Source organism: Macadamia integrifolia, chromosome 13 (assembly GCF_013358625.1).
Source record: "Macadamia integrifolia cultivar HAES 741 chromosome 13, SCU_Mint_v3, whole genome shotgun sequence".
NCBI classification, from domain to species: Eukaryota; Viridiplantae; Streptophyta; class Magnoliopsida; order Proteales; family Proteaceae; genus Macadamia; species Macadamia integrifolia.
In genome coordinates this window covers 7335789-7359191 of record NC_056569.1, presented here as the reverse complement: position 1 = coordinate 7359191, position 23403 = coordinate 7335789, and the positions used below count along the sequence as shown (strand labels likewise).

Genomic DNA, 23403 nt, shown 5'->3' with positions numbered 1-23403 from the left:
CAGAAACCAAGTCGATCTGGGGTTTGAAGTTCAGCCTTGGACTCAAATAGAGAACTGTGGAGGTGGAACGGAAGAGGAAAACCAGCACAGCATAGGCGGTGGAACACAAAGAGCAGGAGAGAGGTAATCTTGCACGGTAGTAACAACCCTCGAACAGAAAATCTATCCAGGTGGGAGAGACCTTCACATGACATCGATGAAGATAACCAGCAATGAGAGGAAAAACAAGAACTAGAAACTTTTTACTTTTTTTTTTCAGCAACAGTAGTCAAACACAGGTTACCCTATTTCTTCTTCTTCTTCTTCATTGGCTCTGATAACCATGTGACAAAGATGTGACAAACCAGAACCAATAGAGGAAGAAGAAGAGAATAGAGAGAGATGATGGAGAAGTTGCTGAACCCACGATAGACTCTGCCTGTAGATTTCTGTTACTATCTTTATTTATAAACTTGTAAATACAATTGTAATTTGAATAGGAAACTAAACCTAGTCTAAACAGGAAACTTACTTAGACTAGGAAACTGAGAACCAACTCCTCCTATCTCCCACTAACAATTAAAGACATAAAGCAATAAAGGAAACCACGATAGGGACACTCTCCATATCGTGGTACACATATATTAAATAGAAATTTCTAATTTTGTTACTTTCTAGTTTTGCATGTAATAGCAATGGATCCTCTAGAAGGATTCCATCCTTGTTTCTATCTTATTTGCTTTATGTTTTCCTTGTAGTAGCTAAGGATTCCTTTTAATGTTTGTTTGGCATCCATGTAGCAAGGAGAGATTCTATTCTTGTAATCAGTTCATTGGCTATTTATAAATATAGAAGCGGGGGCATACTAAAAAAAGAGCAACCCAGTGCACAAGGCTCCTGCTACTGCAAGGTCTGGGAGGGGCAAGTGTGTACGCGGCCTTACCCCCTGTTTTGTAGAAGAGGCTGTTTCCAAGTTTTGAACCTATGACCAACAGGTTGCAATAGTGCAACTTAACTGTTGGGGCATACTGCCGACAGATTTTGGCTATTGTTTAATTGAATGTTTCTCTTCGGAGCTGATGCTAAGAGTTGCTCTAGTGGTGAAGCAAGTGCAACCCAAAATGGTGAATTCATGGTTTGAGACTGGTGGTGAAGCCTTTCCTTCAGGCCATAGGAGGTGTAACCTTTGATCATATGCCCTTCTCTTCTTCTTCCTGCATTCACTGTTTGCTGACATTCCAGTACTACTTCTTTCCATTGTGGCCTAGTGTTAGGTGACCTGACTTCCCATTTTGTGTTTGTCTATTTCCTTGTTATTGCTCCTTTAATTTCTTTGATCTTCTGTTATTCTCATACACTGTTTCAGATCTGCGATAGGAATGTTTTACAGCATATATATATATATATATATATCTGATTTTCAGTCATTGTTTTCTGAGTATATAATTGTCCGACTGACTATGTTAATCCCCATCGTAGCTATTCCATTCGACCTTAATTTGGTGTCTATGAGACTGGTAGATTAAGAGTTATGCTAGTTCTCTTTACTTTCTATTTTATGGTTTTTCTTAGTGTCTATTTTCTGTCCATGTTCATATCTTGTATTTTAATCATCAATTTATTTTGATATTTTAGCTACACACTCACCCCATTAGGATCTCTAATATATATTAATTTCAGCTCTATCGGATTTGTGGTTTGCAAGTTCTATTTAGTTTTTTTTTTCTTTGCTAACAACGGATATCCAAGCCTTTGGCTTGACTAGTCCCGTGGGTTCATACTGACCCTACAACCTCATGGACCGGGTTGTACCGAGGTTGAATGAGAACCATTCATCTTTCACCAAAGGCTGTGAAGAGCACTAAACACCCCGGGTGTTAGTGGCTCCAAGAAGGTAAGAGGAGTTGAACTCAGAACCACATGCTTCTTGAGGCGAAGGTCCCTTGCCAACTTGACTACCCTCTTGGGGTTTACAAATTCTATTTTAGTTTCTGCCTCTATTTCTCAGTTTTTTTTTTTTCTAGTTCACTATATTGTTTTCATGGGTTTGCAAGTGTTTTACTTTTCAGCCTTGTAAATCTACATCACAGCCTTAGTAGTCCTGCTGACCATCTCATTTATAGCACATGCTAATATATCATTGATTGAAGTCTGAAGGAAGAAAACTCTCTTTTGATTCAAACACAATCTTTGTGAATCCATGTGTGATATGTCAAGCACAAAAATTATAGGTGTAACACTTATTCTCTGTAATTCCCTAGTCTAGCTTGGTTATTCAGCTGACTAGAACAAGAGTGTTGATATTCTTGGTGGCTCCTTCCCTTTAGCTATGAGATTATGAGCATCATTCCTCTTCAAACTGCTGGCCTCCCCATCCAGAAACAAAAGCTCAATAAGAAAAATCTTCTTTCACATTCTTGGATATTTATTCCATTGCTCCATTGTGATTCTGCAATTCAGTGAAGAGTTTCTGTTTCACAACATTTGTACTAATCCAGTTTTTGTTACCTTCAACTTCTAGAATACTAACAATGAGCTCAGTACCTTACACATCCAGTGGGAAGTAAATAGGAACCGTTTCTCTGTGATTTACAGATGCCAGCTTCTTTAACCTTGACAACTACAACAATTCTATTTGAGTTAAGGTGGAGAACTGAACCAACAATTCTGTAGTTAAGGTGGAGAACTGAACCAACAATTCTATTTGATCATCAATCGAATACATAATCGGTTATGAGGTCCTCGGAGCAAACTTTAACCCCACAGGGAGCTTCTTGTCGGCCACGAGGCCCTGTAAGGTGTACATGAGAACAGGAGGCACCATGAACCTTTGATGAATCTGATACAAAAATGGAGGAAAGAACAAGAATAAAAGAAGGCTATCTCTTCCCATTTGTCCAAGGCACTTCCTTCTCTCGAACCTAAGATTCTGGAAAATCAATGAGTGCCAAAGTGGCAAAAAAGGGTGAAACCCCTGATAGAACTTGGATCACTACCAATAGGTCAAACTTTTATTGTGAGGCATAGGGGTGTCAATTAGTGGCTTTCCTGCTTTGACATTGAAGTTGTTACGGAATATCTTGTGGATATTAAAAGAATTTAATTTTATTTATTAGTTGACTTACAGTGGTTGAGAGGGTGGTCATAGATCAGCTCAGCAAGGGAAGCAAGGGAATTGATCTTTGCTTAGACTGATGGGCAGCATTGGCTCAACGGCTGTCTCGTGAAAAAACATTCGCATCTATATCCGTTTAAGGGTATTTATACTCGGTCAAAGGGTATCCGGATTTAAATCCAAATTATCTGAAATATAATTATTCGATCTAATTAAATAAACAATTAATGATTGTTGAGGGTTCATGAAGTTTAGACAGGTTCTAGAGAATGGGAAAAAGAGCCAATACAACTTGAAAATGTGGATTAAGAGCTAATTGTATTAATTGGGCGGAGCAAGGTCCGAATTCAAATTACACAAATCAAAGAATAAATGGATGGTCGAAAATTTAAATTTAATCCGCCTTCGTATTCGATCAGGAAATATCTGGATCCATTTACATCTGATCTGAATTCAATACATTTACATCCCTAATCCAATATTCTACTTAAAAGATTTATGAATGTGTCTTTTCTTCTTCAAGAGGGCTGGTTATACCAAGGGTCTCCTTAATCGAGTCCCACCCTTCATGCAATTTGCATCCTAGCACAAAAATTAATCTAATTCCTAAATTCCTTAAAATAAAAGAAAGGTAATTCTTAACTGTTAAATTCTCAATCACGATCAAAAAGTTTTTTGGTGCCATATTATTATGTTCATATAATTGATTGCTTGTATAATAGTTCCACCAAAAATAAATCACCACCTCCTTTTTTTTTTTTCCTTTCTGGTGGTGGTCTTAGTGAGGTTGGGATTAGGGTTGGGGACTGGTGTGTCTGGTGGTATCATGTATAAGATCACGGCTGCATTTAGGCTTATCTCGGATGGGCATGGTTCAAAATGATCTTTCCCTCTTCAACAATCTGGTGGTGATCTCACTTTTGAAAGAGAGTGTCGACGTGGTAGTGTATGTGTAGCCCTAGGGGGAGAGATTGTTTTTGTAGTTTCTTTTTAGAAAAATGTTTGTTATCGCCATGGTTTGGTTAGTGTTCAGTGTTTCAAAGACATTGTTGTTATTATAAATATTGCAAACATGATTTCAACCTAACTTCCTCATGTTCAACCCATCTTGGAGCGGTGAAACCTTTTCTGTTCAAGACCACAGACAAGTGGTGCTACCATTTGGGTAATAATTGGGAGGGTGCTGGTGGATGGCTATGCTGGTCAGTGAAAATTTGGATAGGATAGGTCTTAAAATCATTTCATTTTCATCTAAAAAGAAAGCCACATAGGATAGGTCTAAAATGCAAGCCAAACCAACCCAAAGCGCCAACCTTAATAATATTTATGAATAATATGCAAGTACTAGCCTAATACAGTACAAAAGCATGGAATCATACGAAAAAAAAAACAACTAACATGTATTATAGATAGCATTAGTCAATTTCTGCTATGGAGAAGGCTGGTCGATGGAACCATATATGAAGATTTGTTTCCAAGATAACACCATAGAAAGGATTAGAGTTTGTATAGTTTCTCCATTTTTTAGAAACGACAATGACTCAAAAAGAAATTCCTCCTTGAAGTGGTTCCCTCAAGAGATTCAGCTAATATGATTAATAATGCCCTTCTACCAAAGGGAAGTGCTGAGATCCCTCAAAATATTAGGACCATTGGCCAGTTCAAATGGTTCAACATTGGCTAGATTGTTCATCAACAATTGACTTCTTCAGGCTTCATAATGCAAACAAGTTTTCATTCACCAAGGAATTATATATCCAGACATCTGTTATCAATTTCCAAATAGATAATAGAGAAAAGTTTTAAAAACTCAACAAGGTAATAATAATCCCAAACACCTGAAGCTGGATTATGGAACATTTTTTTTTTTTTTTTTTTATTTCCTGTTCTTTACAATGTGTTCAAATCATCTGATAAGGCCCTCATACATTTGATTTTCATTTTTTCAATTTCATGGGGGTTTCAAGTTATCTCACAAGGACTGAAAATTCTCCTTCCACACATTATGTTCCTTGGTTACTACATTGATAAACACTCTGTGCATGAAGATGAAATCCACGAAGTACCATTAACATTTAATAGAATACAAGACCACTAGTCACAGAGAGTGAAAAGCACCTACTAAGAATCGAAGCACATTCAAAAAATGTAAATCTTTTAAACCTTCCTGCCAGACTCTATAGCGTCTGCAATTCCGATCTCGTGCAATTCCGTGCAATACCACCTTCAGGTGGTGACGCTTGTATTGATACCAATACAATGGTCCAGATCTGATTTAAATGCCTCTTCACTGATTTAATGTTTTATTAGTTATACCAGATCTGGACCATTGTATTGGTATTAATACACATGTCACCGCCTGAAGGTGGTATTGCACGGAATTGTACGAGATCGGAATTACAGACGATTTCAACCTTCCTGCCAGACTCTATAGTCGAAATTTAGCATAGACAAGTCGAAATTTAGCATATGGCAATCTTGTCTATGCTTTACAGGTAAGTAAAATGGAGAATTTGTTCGTTGTTAGAGCGGAAAAAGGAAATCATAATATAAAACATGAAAGAAATATTAGATAGGCAAACAGGGTAACTGCAAAAGGAATATTTCCTAATTAGTTGAAAGAGAAAATTTTAATGACTACTACTAACAGCTCCCAAAAAAGGGGAGAAAACCGCAGCACAAGCTCTCAGATGATTTTCAAAAAAAAAAAAAAAAAAATATATATGTTCATTGATTTGCTAAATCAGTTGCCAATGCTGGGATATTAGTGTTGATAACTTCCCACCTGCTTCCTTAAAGCTATATGACATATCAAAGAATCATTTGAATCATCTCACCTGTGAAAGGGAACAAAGCAGACCAGATGCATCTGACCCTACTATAGAAAGGTCACAAACAGCACAGAGCTGCCCCTCAAATGTAGGTACAAAATGTGAACCACAATATGGGCAAGATACATATTTTTGTCCACGGTATATGGGCACGAATGTTGCTCCACAAACCACAAAAGGATTCCTGAAGTCATAATTCAACTCGGTTGCATCTTTCATATTTCTGTCACAAGCCTGCAGGACTTGCCTTGCCCTTCTCACTTGATTTTCATTTGAAGGATTAGTTTCCAAATACCGTCTTGCAAAATTTCTTGCTGTGATAAAGTTTCCAGCCTTGTAGCAAATTCCCATAGCGCTGTTCAGAGCAAGCCTCAAATGGATCATCTGAAGATTGCAGTGGGTAAAGTAGGCAGCCAATTCTTGTTGACGAACCATGTCATCTTTAATTTCCTTTCTTTTGGCTTCCATCTTCAATCCCAGGATATATTCTTTTGCTATAACAATCAACTCCATAACTTCGTCAACTTCTCTCCTTGATTCAACCACAATTAGTGGAATTGTGTGCAAGATGTTGAGGAATACCCTTAAAGCCTCAACAAACTTACCTTCTGTGGTGGCCTTATAAGCCGTTCTAAGTTTATCATCCAACTGAGAAAGTCCAAACACAAGGGCTGGAGGGTACCTCATGTTGGGGCCAACAGATTCATTCCATCCCCTCTCAATTGCCTTGGTAATCACTGGCACAGAATCAAATCCTTGTACATAAGAATGACCACCCAGGTATAAATCCATTAACATTGGTTTCAGGGGAGCAAAGTTCTTCACACCCAATTGTCGGCTCAGTAAACTCATTGCGGTATCAAAATTGCCAGCTGCTGCATGCTCACCAGCTAGAGAAGATCTTTGAATCCAGATTTGGGAAACAGGTGTGCCTGATGTTGGGGCTATAAATGCAGCTGCGCGGCCACTTATGGCAGTGCTTGGTGAATCAACTTCAGCTGGTAGATCCAGGTCCTCAAGATCCCATCCTCCCTCTGCATCATTTTCTTCATTGATTTCATCATTGTCTGTAACAACCCCAAAATCTCCATTCAGCATGTCATCTACATCAGCAATGTCCAGGTCCTCCACCCAATCAGCGTCAACAGATTCATCCTCTTCCTCTTGTCCTGCTTTGGCCATGTTGTCCAACTCACCATCAAACAAGCCTTTCATGACCCTCAAAAGGGGCCAATCTCCACCACGTACAATGGGTGCTGGAGGAATCAGAAGGGAAGGGACTTTTCCTTGAGATACAGATGGAGCTGTATCACCCAACTCAGTAGCAAGCCTATCAGCAATTTCATTGAGCCTATGAACTTTAGCTGTGACATATGCAAGAGATAAGTGTCCAGCATTCTCTAGAATTTTTGCACGCTCTTGAATATCACCCAAGTACAGGGCATTGTGGAACTGCCCCATTACATCATTCTTCATCTCAGCTATACGCAGCATTTTGGACACTTTTTCCAGATTCCCTGTTACAAGATAAAGAAAGGATAGCCTCTCAAAATTTTTTGTCCTCTGGTATGCATATTCCACAATGCTAGCATTGCCTTGTCGGAGAGCCTCCACACCTAACTTATACCAGTGTTCTTTCTCATCTATCTCCTTTGCTGATGCAACTGCTATTTGAATATTACCACTTTCCAGTGCTAAGTTAAATCGAGTTCTTTCATCTTGGACTAAATGAAGGGCAATTCCTGGGAACCCTTTTTGTTGCAGATAGGCAACCATGGCTTGTCCACAGAGCCTTGAACTCTTAATCATACTCATTACATGATCAAACCTTTTCTTTACGAGTAAAAGTTTGAAAACATACTCAGTTGCATCAATTGTTATGGAATGGTGCTTTCCATCCCTGTCCAGACAATGAACAATATTCTTACAAACCTTTGTGATATACAAAGGAACATCAAGGGTCCTGATAATTCCACTGTCTCCACTTGGAAGACAGTATTTCATATGGTTCAAGGTTGTATATATGAAAACCCCATTATCATCCCAGGCACCACTCTTTATGCGGATTGTCTCGTGAACTGTACATTGATGGATAAGCTTCTTGGTAGCAATTACTATAGCATGTTTGCTGAGCAAAGCAACACACTCCATATCATTTGACCATGCAATGTATCTAATAAAGGGGGAATGAAGCTCCCCAAGCACAATTCTCTGCTGAAGATCAAAGATGACCACTCTATCTTCAGCCCGGCATAGTAGACTACCTGTCCCAGCATAGAATATTGCATCAGCAACAACAGGAAGGCTGGTTTTCTTCACAATTTCATTTTTTAAGTTCTTGATTAATGCCAGGTTGTTACTCTTGTCAAGCACTGCAATCCTATTACGAGCGACAAAAATAGCTGAAGTTCCTATGCCTCTCATTGATTCTTGCACATGATCAACTCTACCAACGCCATCCTTTGGTAAGATATAAAGTTCAAAAGATCCACCATCCACATCCGAACAGATCAAAACAGCATTTTCCGTTGGGTTATAAGAGAGTGTTCTTGGAACCTGATTCAAGCTGATGGAACCAGGTCGTTGCAAGGGAATTACTTGGTTGTCCTTTTGAGTTGAGAACTTGTACAGATGCAAGAAATGATCCTTGACATAATATAATGTATCACCACTTACAGAAAAAGCAGGTCGTTCTCTCGCCAACTTAAAGACAATCATACCACTATCATGACCAGCTGCTAAAAGGTTCATTTCTGGATGAGATGCAAGAACCCAAAACCGATCATGTTCTCTGCGGAATGTCTGGATACCAGTCCGCTTAGTGACATCCCAGACACGAACACTCTTATCCTCAGAGTTTGATGCAATAATGTCTTGCTTTGCGAGGAACATTACACAGGACACATTGTTTGTATGGCCCCGCAATGTGTCCACTTCCCAAGCCTTGGTATCTGAAATAAAACAACTGAGTTAACCATACTTAGCCCATGTATTAGAAGACCAATAAATATTGAAAGCAAGTAAACTAAAGCAGCATTACATGCATCTCATCTATCAAAGAGACAATATTTGCATCTCAGCATTACCATTCATTCGCCACAATTTTATTTGACGATCGTCTGCTCCAGATACAATCAGTGGCAGGCTGGGGTGGAATGAAGCCCAGTTAACTCCGCGATCATGGCCTTCTAAGACATATTTAACACCAGCATCTACTCCCCCAAATAAATCTGTTCTCATTTCACTATGATGCAGAATGTCATCTGTTGGAGACACAATCTTCTTCCTCAGGGCCACTATATCCCAAACACAAATTGTTTGATCCAAGGATGCTGAGACAACCAAATCCTCTTTTGGATGGAAAGAGGCACACATAACAAAATGATTATGTCCAGTTAAAACAGAAACACAGGTGCGTGATTGCCAATTCCATATTCTAACTGTTTGATCATCACTTGCACTAACAATCCAGGGATGTTCATTGTGGAATTGGACTGTGCGGATGTAATCAAGGTGTCCAAAAAGAGTAAATAAACAGCGACGTGTCTTATAATTCCAGACCTTGATTGTGTAATCATCTCCTGCAAAAGACGTTAGATTGGAACAATCAGCCAACAGAAACAATGTTTATGTAACGGCTCACATCTTTATGGCATTAACAATTATATATGGTAGCATTGATGTCTATATTGATTATATAGCCATACAGGTAGCAATAAATAAATCAACAGCTAACAAAATCAGGAAAATTGACAGAATACAGCAAGGGTGAATTCAACTCTTGGCATTTGGAGCCTTAAGTGAAACTAAATGGGTAGAGGGAAAGAGGGCAAAAAACATGCAGCTGCCAAAAACCATCAAATCCTGTATAATTACACTGTAAAGAACAAGATGTTTCTATATTACTATTATTTGGATGACAGGTCCTCATCTTCCAAATTTTGTGTGGAATGGACACAAAATGCTTCAGGATGCATCTCAAATCCTCAGGGTGTTCAAAGAATGGCTAAGATGATGGCTTTGAGGGAGTCTGTTTTCGACCAATGATCTGATCACACAATTCTGTTGGGAGATGAAAATTATGAAGGGTACTTATGTCCTGATCTGCCAAACACTTCTGTACAGTGGACATAAAATGCTTTAGGGATGCAAGTTATGGGTCTTTGAGGGGCTACAATGATGGTTCTGAAAGACTCTAGCTTTGAGAATTATGTGATTACACAATTCTGTTAAGAAGTGGGCGAGCCTGTGGCACAACGGTTAAGTTGCACTATTGCAACATGTTGGTCACAGGTTCAAAACTTGAAAACAGCCTCTTCTGTGAAGCAGGGGGTAAGGCTGCGTACACTTGCCCCTCCCAGACCCTGCAGTAGTGGGAGCATCGTGCACTGGGTTGCTCTTTTTCTACTTTTTACAATTCTGTTAAGTGATGGAGAAGAGAAGATTGCCAAAACTTACGCAACTCAAAATTTGCAAGTTCTAAGTTCTTATGCAAGAATATCAAAAGTTGCATACATAAGTGTAAAAAGCCTACAAACTACATGATAATCTACAAGCAAAGTATCTTAGTATTACAAAAATCTATACATGGTTATTCATCCCCAGAATGGCCACCATCACTTCCATATGCTTATATATGGGTGATTAGTGAAGGCTAAGATAATGGAGTTTTTATGAGGTTTACTAGGCTGAAGAGACAAACACTAGAAAATCAGGAAACCTGAGATCAGAACAGAACAGAACTGATATTGCAGGGACTGAAACAGAGAAATAAAACTGGGCAGAAACTGAAGTAATAACTGAAATAACCAATAATAAGGGAGGAAATAGGTGTAGAATCCAACCTTAGACAGTGTTACAGTATACATTAAGAACCTTTCACACATGCACTGTTTAGGTTATTGAAACGGAGACAAAAGATGAAGAGAAGAAAGGGGAAGAAGGGATATGACGTGGCCTCACCACCACCTAATCAAGACTTCACCACCTTGGGTTTGCTTCTGAATCACCACAGAAGCATGCATCTCACAAAGAGAACTCAATAAATGAATAGCTAAAACTGATGGGAGTGTCTCCCTTCTCTTGTATTGATAATATTGAAAGACTTGAAGTATGGGTTCCAAAAAAAACAAAAAAAAGATTCCTAGTAATGAGCTTACCACAAGCAATACTAATCTAGAACAAAGATTAGTTGCTATAACACAAAAAGGAAAAAGAGACAAATTAGGAACTACTAAGTAGTCATCACTTAGCAACTAGGCACAACTCCAAGATAGAAAGTAAACTAAAAGATAGAAACTACGTGAAGCAGGCTCTCTTTTTTCCCACGAAATTTATGACTAACTCTGGTTTGAACCAGAGCCACCAGAACAGTGAGCCCCTTGGGCCTTTTCTTGCACATGTGCTGAACTACATCAAGTTTCTCACCGTTATATATAAAAGCAGCTTGCGAGATCATTTAAATCTTCTCAGCCCATTAGATGACAAAATTTCTAAGGATTACACAAAGGATTATTGCAGCCAGCTCGCAATCGCAGTCAAAAGTTTATAGTAGGTGTTCAAAGGAGGTACAGATCCTGACTAATTGTGATTTTGAGTCCTAACTGATCATACAAACGAGGTTAAACCCAAAGTCAATGCCATATATATTGTTTTACCACTAATCGTTTTCATAGGGGGAAAATAAAAGAAGTCAGGCTCTGTTTGGTGGAAAGTAAATGGAAGTGAAGGAAAGTCAAATTCTGACATACAGCAATTACCTTCCTCATTCAAGTGTTTACTTTGACAAAGAGTGTTGAATAATGCAATTAGGACTACTTAGACTCATGAAAGGAATAGGATTCATGTAAGGAATAGGACTACTATATTTACTACAAATAAAGGAGGGACTGTGCCCATTAAGGCACAAGTCCAAATTTCCCTTATTCTTCATGGTATCAGAGTAGGTCTGATCATCAAAAACCCCATACCCATTCCCCGTCTTCTTCCTCTTCCGGCAGCCTTCATCACCATAGCCGCAGCCCTCCATAGTTGCAATTCTCTACAACTTCCAACCCTTCTCTGGACCTCATCACCAGCACCCTGGAACAACAAGAACCCAAATCCAAAACTACCTGAAATCACTTCTGCTGCACCTACCATAAAACCAGAACCCCCCGCGACCTCACAACCTCCTTTTTTTTTTCCCCTCTGCAATCTCTCGCATGCGACCTCCACTGCTGCACCCATCCTCGCCGCGATCTCCTTTGCCAACCAAAAATAACCTTCACTGCACCTATTGTAAAACCAGATCCCATGTGTTATTCTTGTGAAGAGCTCTCATCTCCTCATTCATTGCCTCCTTCCACTTAGGTTCTATATTTGCCTCCTATTTTAGGAATAGAAATGGAAGACAAGGTATAGATGTACGATATGATGGGGAGAGAGCATCATATGACACTACGTTAGAAATTGGATGCTAAGTACAAGTCCTATTACCTTTTCTACGAGCAATGGGAACATCAAGACACTGATCAAAAGTGAGAGAAAAGGCTATACCTGGAAGGAAAGACTCAGGATCAGGAATCACACTTCATCTAATTTGGCACTCTCTGAACTTTTGGGATGGCATCAACATCTGGGTCGCCCCTTATGGGGCACTTTATCCAGATTATTTCCAACATTAGTTAAACTTGTACTATGGACCAATTTATTTATGATGCGTGTGTTTTGGAAAAACAAACTCGGAATGTTTATCCTCTTTTTGTTTATCCTCTTTTTGATAGTTTGCTACTTTATTGCAATACTCATTCTACTTGGATTTATCTATTGCATCATAATAGTGAGGTTTTTTAGTACTTTCGAGAATTTCATTGCATTATTAGGACCCAGTTTGATGCTAAAATCAAGATATTGTGAACTGATAATGGGAAGGAATATATAGATGGTTCCTTTCAGTCTTACTTAGTTGATCATGGGATAATTAGACTAGTTGTGTGGATACTTCGGCGTAGAATGGTGTGGCTGAATGCAAGAATCACCATCTCCTTGAGGGTGCTCGCTCCTTGATGTTTGAGATGCAATGTCGTTGCTCCCTATTGGAATGAGGTTGTTCTCATTGCTGCCTATCTCATCAATAGGATGCCTTCCCAGGAACTTGGTTTTAAGAGTCCTATTGAGTTGTTATCTAGATCTTGAACTTTTGTTGTTCCTCCCAAGGTCTTTGATTGTGCTTGCTTTGTTCGTAATCATCAGGTTCTGAGCAAGCTTGATCATTGTGGACTCCGGTATATTTTTGTGGACTATTCTCCCACTCAGAAAGGATACCAATGCCATCATCCACCTTCTTGACGGCTCTTTGTTTCCATGGATGTGTTATTTTGTGAGACTAAGGCTTATTTTCCTCCTCTTCAGGGGGAGTCCTCTATTGGTGAAGAGGTGATACAGATTCCTACTTTTGATTGCCATGGTGCTACTCAGAGGGATATTGGAATAAAGACTACTAGTTCAGAGATTGGTCTGGAGGTTATTGTTCAAGGGGAGCCATCAGTTAGGAGCAGTAGGCTCCCATTCAGGGGAGCCACAAATTCAACAGAAAACATAGGATGGTCCATTGATAAAGACATTCTCTTGGAAAAAATGAGAACTGAAACTACCACTCATACTACCACTGCTACTCCATTGCTTCCTGATCTTCAGTCTTCCCTTCTAGGTATAACCTTTCCTCTCCCTTTTGATCAGTCTCTTGATGTTCCTATTGCTCATAGAAAAGGTAATAGGACTTGTACTCATCATCCAATTTCTAATGTATTGTCATATAATGCTCTCTCCCCATCATATCATGCATTTGTGCCTTCCTTATCCTCTGTTCTATTCCTAAAACCTAGCAGGAGTCAAATATAGAACCTAAGTGGAAGGAGACAATGAATGAGGAGATGAGAACTCTTCACAAGAATAACACATGGGATCTGGTTGTTCTTTCCCTGTAAAAGCAACTAGTTGGTTGCAAATGGGTGTCAAGCATAATGCTGATGGGATTGTGGATCGATATAAGGCAAGACTGGTTGCAAAGGGCTTTACTCAAACTTGTGGGATTGGCTATTTGCACCTATAGAAAAAAAATACAGTTTGAGTCATCATCTCCTGTGCAGTGAACCGAGGATGGGAGCTATAACAATTGGATGTCAAAAATGCCTTTCTTCACAGAGAGCTGACTGAAGAGATGTATGTAGACATTCCACCTAGATACTCTAGTTCAGAAACACAAGGCAAGGTGTGTAAATTGAAGAGAGCTCTGTATGGATTAAAGCAATCTCCCAGGGCATGGTTTGGCCATTTTCACAAGGCTATGATAACTATTGGCTTTACACAAAGTAATGCTAATCATGCACTATTTATTAAAAGGGTGGGTAATCATATTACTGTGCTGATAGTATATGTGGATGATATTGCTATTATTAACAATGATACAAATGAAATCTCTAAGCTCAATGCCTATTATGGTAAGGAGTTTGAGATCAAGGACCTAGGAAGAGTGAAATACTTTCTTGGCATTGAGGTGGCACATTCAACTAAGGGTATTGTTCTCTCTTAGAGAAAATATGCCTTGGACCTCCTCTCAGAGACTGGTAAGTTAGGGTGTAAACTCTTGGATATTCCTATTGAGGCTAACTTTCATCTCAAAAGCAAGGAAGGTAAACCTGTTGATAAATGTCGGTATCAAAGACTGGTTGGAAGACTCATATATCTATCCCACACAAGGCTAGACATAGCTCTTGTAGTGAGTTTGGTGAGTCAGTACATGCATGGTCCCTATTCATCACATATGGATACTGTGAACTGAATTCTTAGGTACTTGAAGATAGCACTAGGAAACGACATTTTATTCTATCCTATAGATCACATGAGGATTGAGGCATACACTGATGCTGATTGGGTAGGCTCTCCAGATGATCGTCGCTCTACTACTGGCTACTGTACATTTGTTGGTGATAACTTGGTTACATAGTGCAATAAGAAGCTGTCAATTGTGGCCAGATCAAGTGCAGAGGCCGAGTTCTGAGCTATGGCACATGGGATTTGTGAGCTACTTTGGTTACAGGGTCTCCTTCATGACCTGGGTGTGTCCATCTAGGTGATGATATTACTATATTGTGATAATAAGTCAGCCATCAATATTACACACAATCCTGTTCAGCATGTTCGTACCAAGCATGCCGAGATCGATAGGCATTTCATCAAAGAGAAGTTAGAGCAATGATTGATATGTATTCCTTTTGTGCGAAGTGAAGATCAATTAGCTGATGTTCTCACAAAGGGACTTAGTAGTTGATCGTTTTATTTTATTTTTTCTATGTTGGGTATGCTTGATATCCACGCACCAACTTGAGGGAGAGTGTTGAATAATGCAATTAGGACTACTCTAGGACTACTTAGACTCATGAAAGGAATAGGATTCATGTAAGGAATAGGAATGCTATATTTGCTATTAATAAAGGAGGGACTGCGCCCACTAAGGCACAAGTCCAAAATTTCCCCATTCTTCAAATAGAATTCTCCCACGTAATTCTCGCAAAGAAGTATTTATGGGTTTTTCTTTTTTTTAAAGGGAAGTCTTTTTAGGAAGCTTAACTCAAAATTCTGTCTTGCTATACTTTATGAGACAAAATAATAGACCTATCGGGCATTGGAAAGAGATTGTTTCAAAGCTATACACTTAACCTCTTCAAATTTTATCCCCCTGAAAACAACGATCCAATTAATTCTATAGTCAGAGATTGATATACTTTGAAAGTTTTTGTTTAAATAGGAGCAAAATTATGGAAGCTCTTTGCCTATGGCAGTCATATATGCTTGCTTTGTATGAACCATAAACATCTTTCTATGACGATTTTCCATTTCACAGCATTTATATTTCTAGGAAGAATAAATCTATATCTTACCCGTTAAATGGAAAATCCGACACACAGCAATTGCCTTCCTCATTCATTCTCTGCCATTACAATATAGAATCGTTGTCCAGTCTTTCCTTCCTTGCATTTGATTGAATTTTTTGAATAACATAACCTCTCTCTTCTTCTGTATTGAGCATATTTTTTATTAGATTCAAAGCCCAGAAAGAAAACTTTTTCCCCCTTCTCTGTTTTTCATTTTGGCTATGTTTCTGACTTATCACTCCATTGACTGATACAGAATGTTGGCTTTGATGGTCTATTGTCAGTTATTTTAGGCTATTATAAGTATATCAGTAGAGTCAATTTCCCTGTAGTATTCTCTTCTTAAGAAGCTTTGGTCAACATCGGGTCTAAAAATGAAACAATGTAGTTTTGTTGTCTTCTTTGGTTCTATATGATGGTACTAATATGTTAATCTCAGGAAACTGTACCAGTGTTCAATTTTCCCTGCTTATATGACTTTCTCAATTTTATTAGGATTTTTTTTTTTTTTTTTTTGCTATTCAAGTGGAACTTGATCACTTAATTTCTTTATTGCTCGTCTATGTGATCTTAGTCAATTTGATTATCTATGTACTTTTTGGTAAATATATACTTTATAGTTATGTTGTTGGAAGTGTTGATTTTTCTATGCTTAGCAATCATTTGTCACAAAATATTCACCTTTCAGGCTCCGTTTGGTTGTAAGGGAGAAAAAAGGGAAATTGAAATCAAATAAAATACTACAGTGGAGAGTTTTGTAGCTAACTCCAAAAACATGTTCTTACACGATGATGTAGCTAACTCCAAAAACATACGATAATTGTTTATTAAATTTCACTCTACTTTGACATCAAATTCCTTTGATTTGAAAACTAAAATAAATTTTAAATCGGAAAGTATATTTACCAAATATTGTAAGAGTTTTAGCCTTTTACATATGTTACACAACCATGATTTCAAAACTTCCCTTTTTCTTTTCAAAAGTGATTTTACTGTCCTTTTTTTCCAGTCAAACACTTCACCACCATGCACAAGGTCTTATTAGTTTTTTCTTTTTTTTTGTCCAGCGTCTACATTTCACCGCTTATCTCCCCAACACTTCCATAATCTCCCTTCCGTTGCTAGCTACGACATTACTCTGTACAAAAAGTTGTTTAGGGGGGCAACCTACATTTCTTCAGTATCTGACCTCTCTGATGGCAGCCATGTGGAGGGACGATGCTTCCAAATTGGACCGTCCATTTAATAGGAGACCCTTGAGATTGGCCATGTGTAAAATCTTGTAATCCAACTTAGCCATATTGCTACCATGTATTGGAAATTTTCCCTTGTAATATCAACCACAAAAGTTTTAAGCTATTGAATTGAATCCAGAAAGAATGAAATTTTCAAAGTTAGCTTTGAATACAAATCTAATATACTTGATACTTTAATTATACTGCTTGAAACATTCTAAAAATCCATGTTGGACACTCTTCAGCTACTGTAGGCTGTATCATAAGTCTGCCTGGACATGAACCCCTTCAAGCTCAAAAGCAGGCCTCTATTGAAAGCCTATCTTTAACCCAAACTAAACCCATCAATCAAGTCAGTAAATATGATAATCTGCTCCATCTGCTGGGTGATTTCTCTCATGGTCATTCCCTTGCATCATAACAAGTGAGAAACAACCCAAAATTCCATCCTTCTATTTTTGTTTCCCTTCAATTTTAAAGTACAATTCTCTTCTATTGTTTTCTAAATTATTTCATACTTAACTTCGTTTATTGTGTTCTCTTCTAGTTCAAGATTTCTAGTTTAGCTTCTTATTCAACTTCCTAGTCCAGCTTTCAAATGTATATTCTGAATTGTTCAGGATTATTTAAAAAAAAAAAAATGCTGCATATTAGGATCACAGATTCCATCCTTTAAAATGGCTGGGTTGGGTACCTTAAACGCCCCCACTTAACAAGATAATGAATATGGTAATGTATCAAACCTATTTCTTGTAGCAACTCATCATCATTCTGTAGAAACACAACCCTAAAACGATGCAGAAGATAATGGAAAAACACAACAACAATGCACACAGATTTTACGAGGTTCGGCAAGGTTGCCTACGTCCCCGGTGAGATGAGATCCTGCTTTACTATCAATGGAGAATAGGGTTACAGCGCTCTTCCTCACACCTCTCCGTATTGCTTGCATTACAGAGAAAGAAACCCTCGCTACAAATATATAGCGAAAAAACCCTAATCCGGAAAGTACACAATTGCCCTCAAATAAAAAATTCGAGCGGGGGGCTGCGCCCCCCTACAACCCCTGCTATGCAGGGGAGCCTCCTGCCCCCCTTGCAACCCCCATGGCCCGCTAACCGGCTAACGGGACCGCCGTCCTGCCTGTCTAGGTGCTGCGCCAGTACTCCCTGGATTAAACTGCGATGGAATACAAGACATCATACACCAACATATTCCACTACATGAACCAATCTTATGATCTACACCTTGCACTGAAAGTGGGAATCCACCCTTGCATTGTATGTAGGGAGACCTCTACCATGTGTTGTTCTCCTTGTGAGTCAAACTTAACACTCCCAACATCCATTGCTCTTCTCCCTAAGGAAAAAAAAAACCGCGGCTTCAGCCCTGGCTCTCAACAGGCATAGCGAGATCGTTCTCTCACATTTTTATCACTCAAATTGTCTAACCTTGAATAAAAAGTCCATGAAGCAGTTGATATAACCTGATCGGGAACAGAGAGGTTTATAATTACCTTCTTTCTCAAAAGATTGATTTCTAACTCCATAACTGTATTGCACTAGACATCTAATATATATGTGATCAATACAGTACGCATGTGCTCAAAAGCTACTTGCAATCCCATGACAGAAAAGGTGAACTGATCACCTCAGCATTCCCCAATCTAATCATACAAAATTGTTTGAGCAAAATTAACGTAAATTATTCACAAATTCGATGACAAGCATCAACCCAGTTAAACAATCAGGAGAAATTGCTTCCAGTCTAACCAATTCACGAAGACAAGCAATGAGCTCGCACAAGAAAGCCAGAGCATCGAACTTCGACGAGTAAGATTCGAATCATCTAAAGTAATAGCACATACTCTCGATCCACATATTGCATGGAGTCCAACACATTGACCCTGAAAATGAAAATGCGAATTGAAAGAGCACGAAACAGAAGAGCTATATACCTCCAGACACGAAGAGCGGCTGACTGTGATGGAAATGGACACCGCGAACTGGACCGTCGTGCTCATCGAATTTGTCAATGAGAGTTCCCATCCTGTAATCCCAAAGCTGGATTACTCCGCTGTGGAGACTGGCCAAGATCCATGGCCTCTTATTATGGAAGGCCAAGCCCTTCACCCTGTTACTCTTCGTCTCGAACTTCGTCAGCATCGTGAGAGGCCAATCTCCAACGCTGAAGAAGAAGAATAAGCAGAAGCGAGGGATTGAATCCAGAAGTAATGCCACAAATTTGGTAGCAGATCTGAAGGAACGGAAAAAACGTAGAGTTCACGTTAATTTCGGAGAAGAAATGAGAGGGAGAGGGAGACGGAGAGTGAGAGAGAGAGACACGAGATACTAGAGAGAGTAAAATATTACATTGAACCCAAAATAACGGTCGGACACTCTGGACGTCCTCTGCACCTGCGCATGACGCGATTGAGATTTGAGACCCTTACCAAAAAAAAAAGATTGAGATTTGAGACGTGCGAAATGGACAACTCGTGGACAACACTTGGATAGGAATCTTTTTCAATCTGGTGATGTGATTTGATTGGACCCAGTTATAAGTTTTCCCCCCCTAAGATAATATCAATTTGATATTAAAAATGAGAAAATACAAGTTAGAAAAAATAGGAAAATTGTAGAGCACTGTTCCCTAAACCCGGTTTATTGATCGATTGGTTCGGTTTAGTCGTGCAGGATCCGAACCGACAAGGGTTGATGCGAGTGCCATATGGTGTATGACAGTAAGGGTGACATCAAATGCAGGGTGGTCGGACAAGATTGAGCCAGTACCCCATGATACGAACAAGATCCGGCGCTTGAAGGCGAGAGTTTCGAAACCTAACACAGAGAGGAAACTTAGAATATGTCCGTTCCGAGACCATAAAAAAGATGAAAAACATGGTCACGATGCGTTTAATAATGCGAAGGAGGCTGTCAATGAATTCGAGCCCGAACGGAGCTCATCAGACCACAGGTGGGTCATACAGGTGGGTATGAGGACCCACCTGTGCAAGCTACCCAGTGGCAGACAACACTCAGACGCACACCAACGGATGCTACTGACGGGTCTGGGTATTTGCCGATCCTACCCGCCAGTAGGACCCCAGAGCCCAGCCAAGACCGATGGGTCTAGGTACCCGCCGGTATGCTCTGAAGCCCAAGTAAGATTGGGGGGTCACACTGGTGGGTCTGGTTACCTGCCAGTGCTACCCACTAGTGTTCAGCGAGTTCTGCTATCTGGCATCTCTTCTTTTCCCACCTCTTGGGAATCCAAGGGGGTTGTTTCCATCACATTTTCCATATATTTTAGATTTCATCCACCTGAACATAACATAGATCTAGGTTTAAATCAAGAGTTTGGAAACAAACCATACCTTTAGCTCAAGAAATCTCAAAAACTTAAGATCCTTTCCTCCAATTCAAAATATCACCAAAATGCTTTCAGATCTTGATTTTCCTTCATTTAAAACCTTTAAAGAAATCACAGAGTCCCTATTAACTCTTTGAGTTGACCATACAACAGGATTTAATCATATTCAAGGGATTATGGCACTTACCTACCTCAAATTGTAGATCTTAAGGCACCGAACACTTTTTCGGCATTGAAATGACAAGGTACGGCATCGACAACAAGGGGGAAGCACTTTCCCTTACTCTTCCTTCCTTATCTTCCCTCTTTTCTCACTCTTCTTTACTTCTCTCCATCAACTCTTGCTGAAATAATAAATGGGAGAGGAATAAATGCTATTTATTCCTTAGGTTATAAACATTTACTAAGGTGTGTTTGGTTTTGTCATTCTATGGCCCGAATGGCATTAAACCACGATACCGGGCGAAGTAGCTGGAAATATCGGATACACATGACTTCACTACAATGAAGAACCCGAAACACATGTGCTCAGCCAAGTTGGGCTGGCTGAGGGCCCACATTTCTCCATAGGTGGGGTCGCACTAGAGGGTCGCACCCACTAGTGACCACCCACCTGTTGCCCAGAACATTCCAACCTTGCTAGATTTCGGTGGGAAATAGGTTCTCAATGCGTATATCATTCCCGCCATTTTTCATGAACTAAGTTCTCATCATCAAATACGATAATGTACCTTCCCTACTCGTACATAGCTTTATGATACATGTAAGGGCATGACTTAAGCGTTCTCATACTTGAATAGGTAAGTGGGGAGAGGACGTTGATTTCATTTTTGGGATGTTTATTGCATCATCTTCATCTTATACATCATCATGCTATCTATGAATGTCATATTCATGCATATGCTTTGTCTACTGTAGGATGCATTTATGAATTATTATGTGTTATCCTTAAATTTCTAAATACTTGTTACTTTCTTTGAATTATGAGCATGGATTATTCGATTGTTGGATGATGATAATTAGTTGGATATGTGATGAATTACTATATTAGATTCCATAGTTGGCTTGAAAACAAATGCATTGGTGCACCATGGAATGGGACACAGAAGCACTATGTAATCATACTATCTCATATAGGAGCATGTGATTTAGGATTGACATTCCCTCATGCTACGACCCTTCCCAATAGAGGTTTAAGTGTTGGGTTATCACTGGGGGGAAGAGTCGATCGTGGACTACCGTGGTGGTTAGAAATAGTATGCCTGCCTGATCATTAGGACAGTTGGAAACCTTGGTGATATTCAGAAGGCTGAGCGTACTGTATTTATTTTCTGCTGTGGTTCGTCCACGATTTAATTTTATGTTGTGGTTCGACCACGATTTACTTTTCTGCTGTGGTTCGACCATGATTTACTTTTCTATTGTGGTTCAACCACAATTTACCTTTTCGAGTACTCACGGTCGACCCTCTCCAACAACCATATGGGTGTATCGCGGGATGGAGAATGCGTCTCGTACTAGGGGCATACACGCACTGTGGTTGTGAGTAGCACGAAACCTATGACTTAGCATTGTTGCCTAGGTGGATAGGCCTAAAATGAATTTCATGCATATAGGATCATTTGAAATGCGATTGCTTGTTTGTGTATTTCTTTCCATTTACTGAATTAGTAAGCTCACCCCTTGTGTACACACATTTTTAGTTGATTTTGTAAGTTTCCCTGTAGAAGAGAAAGAGTCGGGCCCCACTGACGAATTTCCAATAGAAGATTGGTGGGTTCCGGAGGGATTTGGGCACGGTGTCGAGTGCACGTGCGATGGCTATGTTGCGGGGCAACAGTAGCGACTACCAAACATAACCTTCTCTTTTTTTTTTTTTTATTCTTTTGATGTGTTCCCCTTTTTGTGCTCTATATATTTAAATTTTTATTTCTTGTGTAATTATCATGCATATGGGCCCACATGTATATACATATTATGTATAACAAATTGGGTACTAAAAGTAAGTGGGGAATTTACAGGTATATGTGATGAGTCTTCCCCTGAAATTATTTAATTATATTACCATGCCTTGTATGATTTGTTGTGTTGTGGGTTACGGCATCATATGATCATGGTGGTTTTCGGGTTACCCGGAGGTAATCTGGTCACCAGTCCGATTCTATAGGAACGAGCGTGACAAAAATTTTCTAAAAGAAAAAAAAGAAAATAGCCCTAATTGAGAGTGTGGTGGTTGTTGTACCTAGACACAAAAGGCCGGAGGTGAAATGATCACTCTGCTCCCATAAATACGAAAAATCCCACTCTTGATGCTTTTGTGTGTGGTGATTGGCCTTTGTGTTGGTGTAGCGGCCACGCTACCAAGTAGAAAACATGTCCCATAAAAAACACCTAACATTGTCATTCTTTGCAAAGTTTCAAAGATCGTTGTAGAGACAATGGCTGATCTGAACAAAATAATTGCCACATCATCAGTCGCAAAAGAGGAAAGCCTTTTGGGGGACCCTTGGTTATACGCGTTAAGATATATGTCGGGATATCACGTGCTCTCCAATATCGCAAGAGCACACCTCAAATGCCAAGAAGGGAGTCACCACCTAGGATGATGGAGCTAGGACCCAAAATACATCTCTAGAGAGGGATCTACGACTCATTACTGGATAAGAGTTGGTTTACATCCAAAGCTTTGGACAAGTGTCAATTTACGAGGTAGAAAGGTGTTAGACACCCACCTCGCCCAGCCTGAATGTCAGTCTCCTTCTATTTAAACTTGCGTAAACCCTGCTTGCTAAGTTAATGCTAGGTCATAAGTAAAAACCTATTCTAGGTCGGATCAAAGTGTTATACCCTAACCAAGCTTCTAAGTTTAGGTATATTCAGTCAAAGAGGGTTCAAGTGTGTGTGTGTATATGTATACATATTCATATGGGCACAATTGTGATAATACATGACTTTAC

At 39.4% G+C, this 23403-nt stretch overlaps 1 protein-coding gene across 1 annotated transcript; it reads right to left on the bottom strand.

The window, feature by feature from the left end:
- Nucleotides 1–5681: 5681 nt before the first annotated feature.
- On the bottom strand, nt 5682–19412 carry LOC122059187 (coatomer subunit alpha-1-like). The gene is made up of 3 exons (XM_042621869.1): nt 19032–19412; nt 9012–9506; nt 5682–8876 (listed from the first exon to the last, which is right to left on the bottom strand). The coding sequence occupies exons 1-3, from the start codon at nt 19237–19239 to the stop codon at nt 5923–5925; spliced, it is 3657 nt and encodes a 1218-aa protein (XP_042477803.1). The 5' UTR covers nt 19240–19412; the 3' UTR covers nt 5682–5922.
- Between the last annotated feature and the right edge of the window lie 3991 nt (nt 19413–23403).

Bases quoted from the DNA above. Each gene is read 5' to 3' on its own strand.
- LOC122059187 (XM_042621869.1), bottom strand. From the start codon at position 19,239: ATGCTGACGAAGTTCGAGACGAAGAGTAACAGGGTGAAGGGCTTGGCC. The intron at 9,507-19,031 runs GTATATAGCTCT...CGTCTTTTGCAG, and splicing joins GCCGCTCTTCGTGTCTGGAG to GAGATGATTACACAATCAAG. The intron at 8,877-9,011 runs GTAATGCTGAGA...GTTTTATTTCAG, and splicing joins AAAATTGTGGCGAATGAATG to ATACCAAGGCTTGGGAAGTG.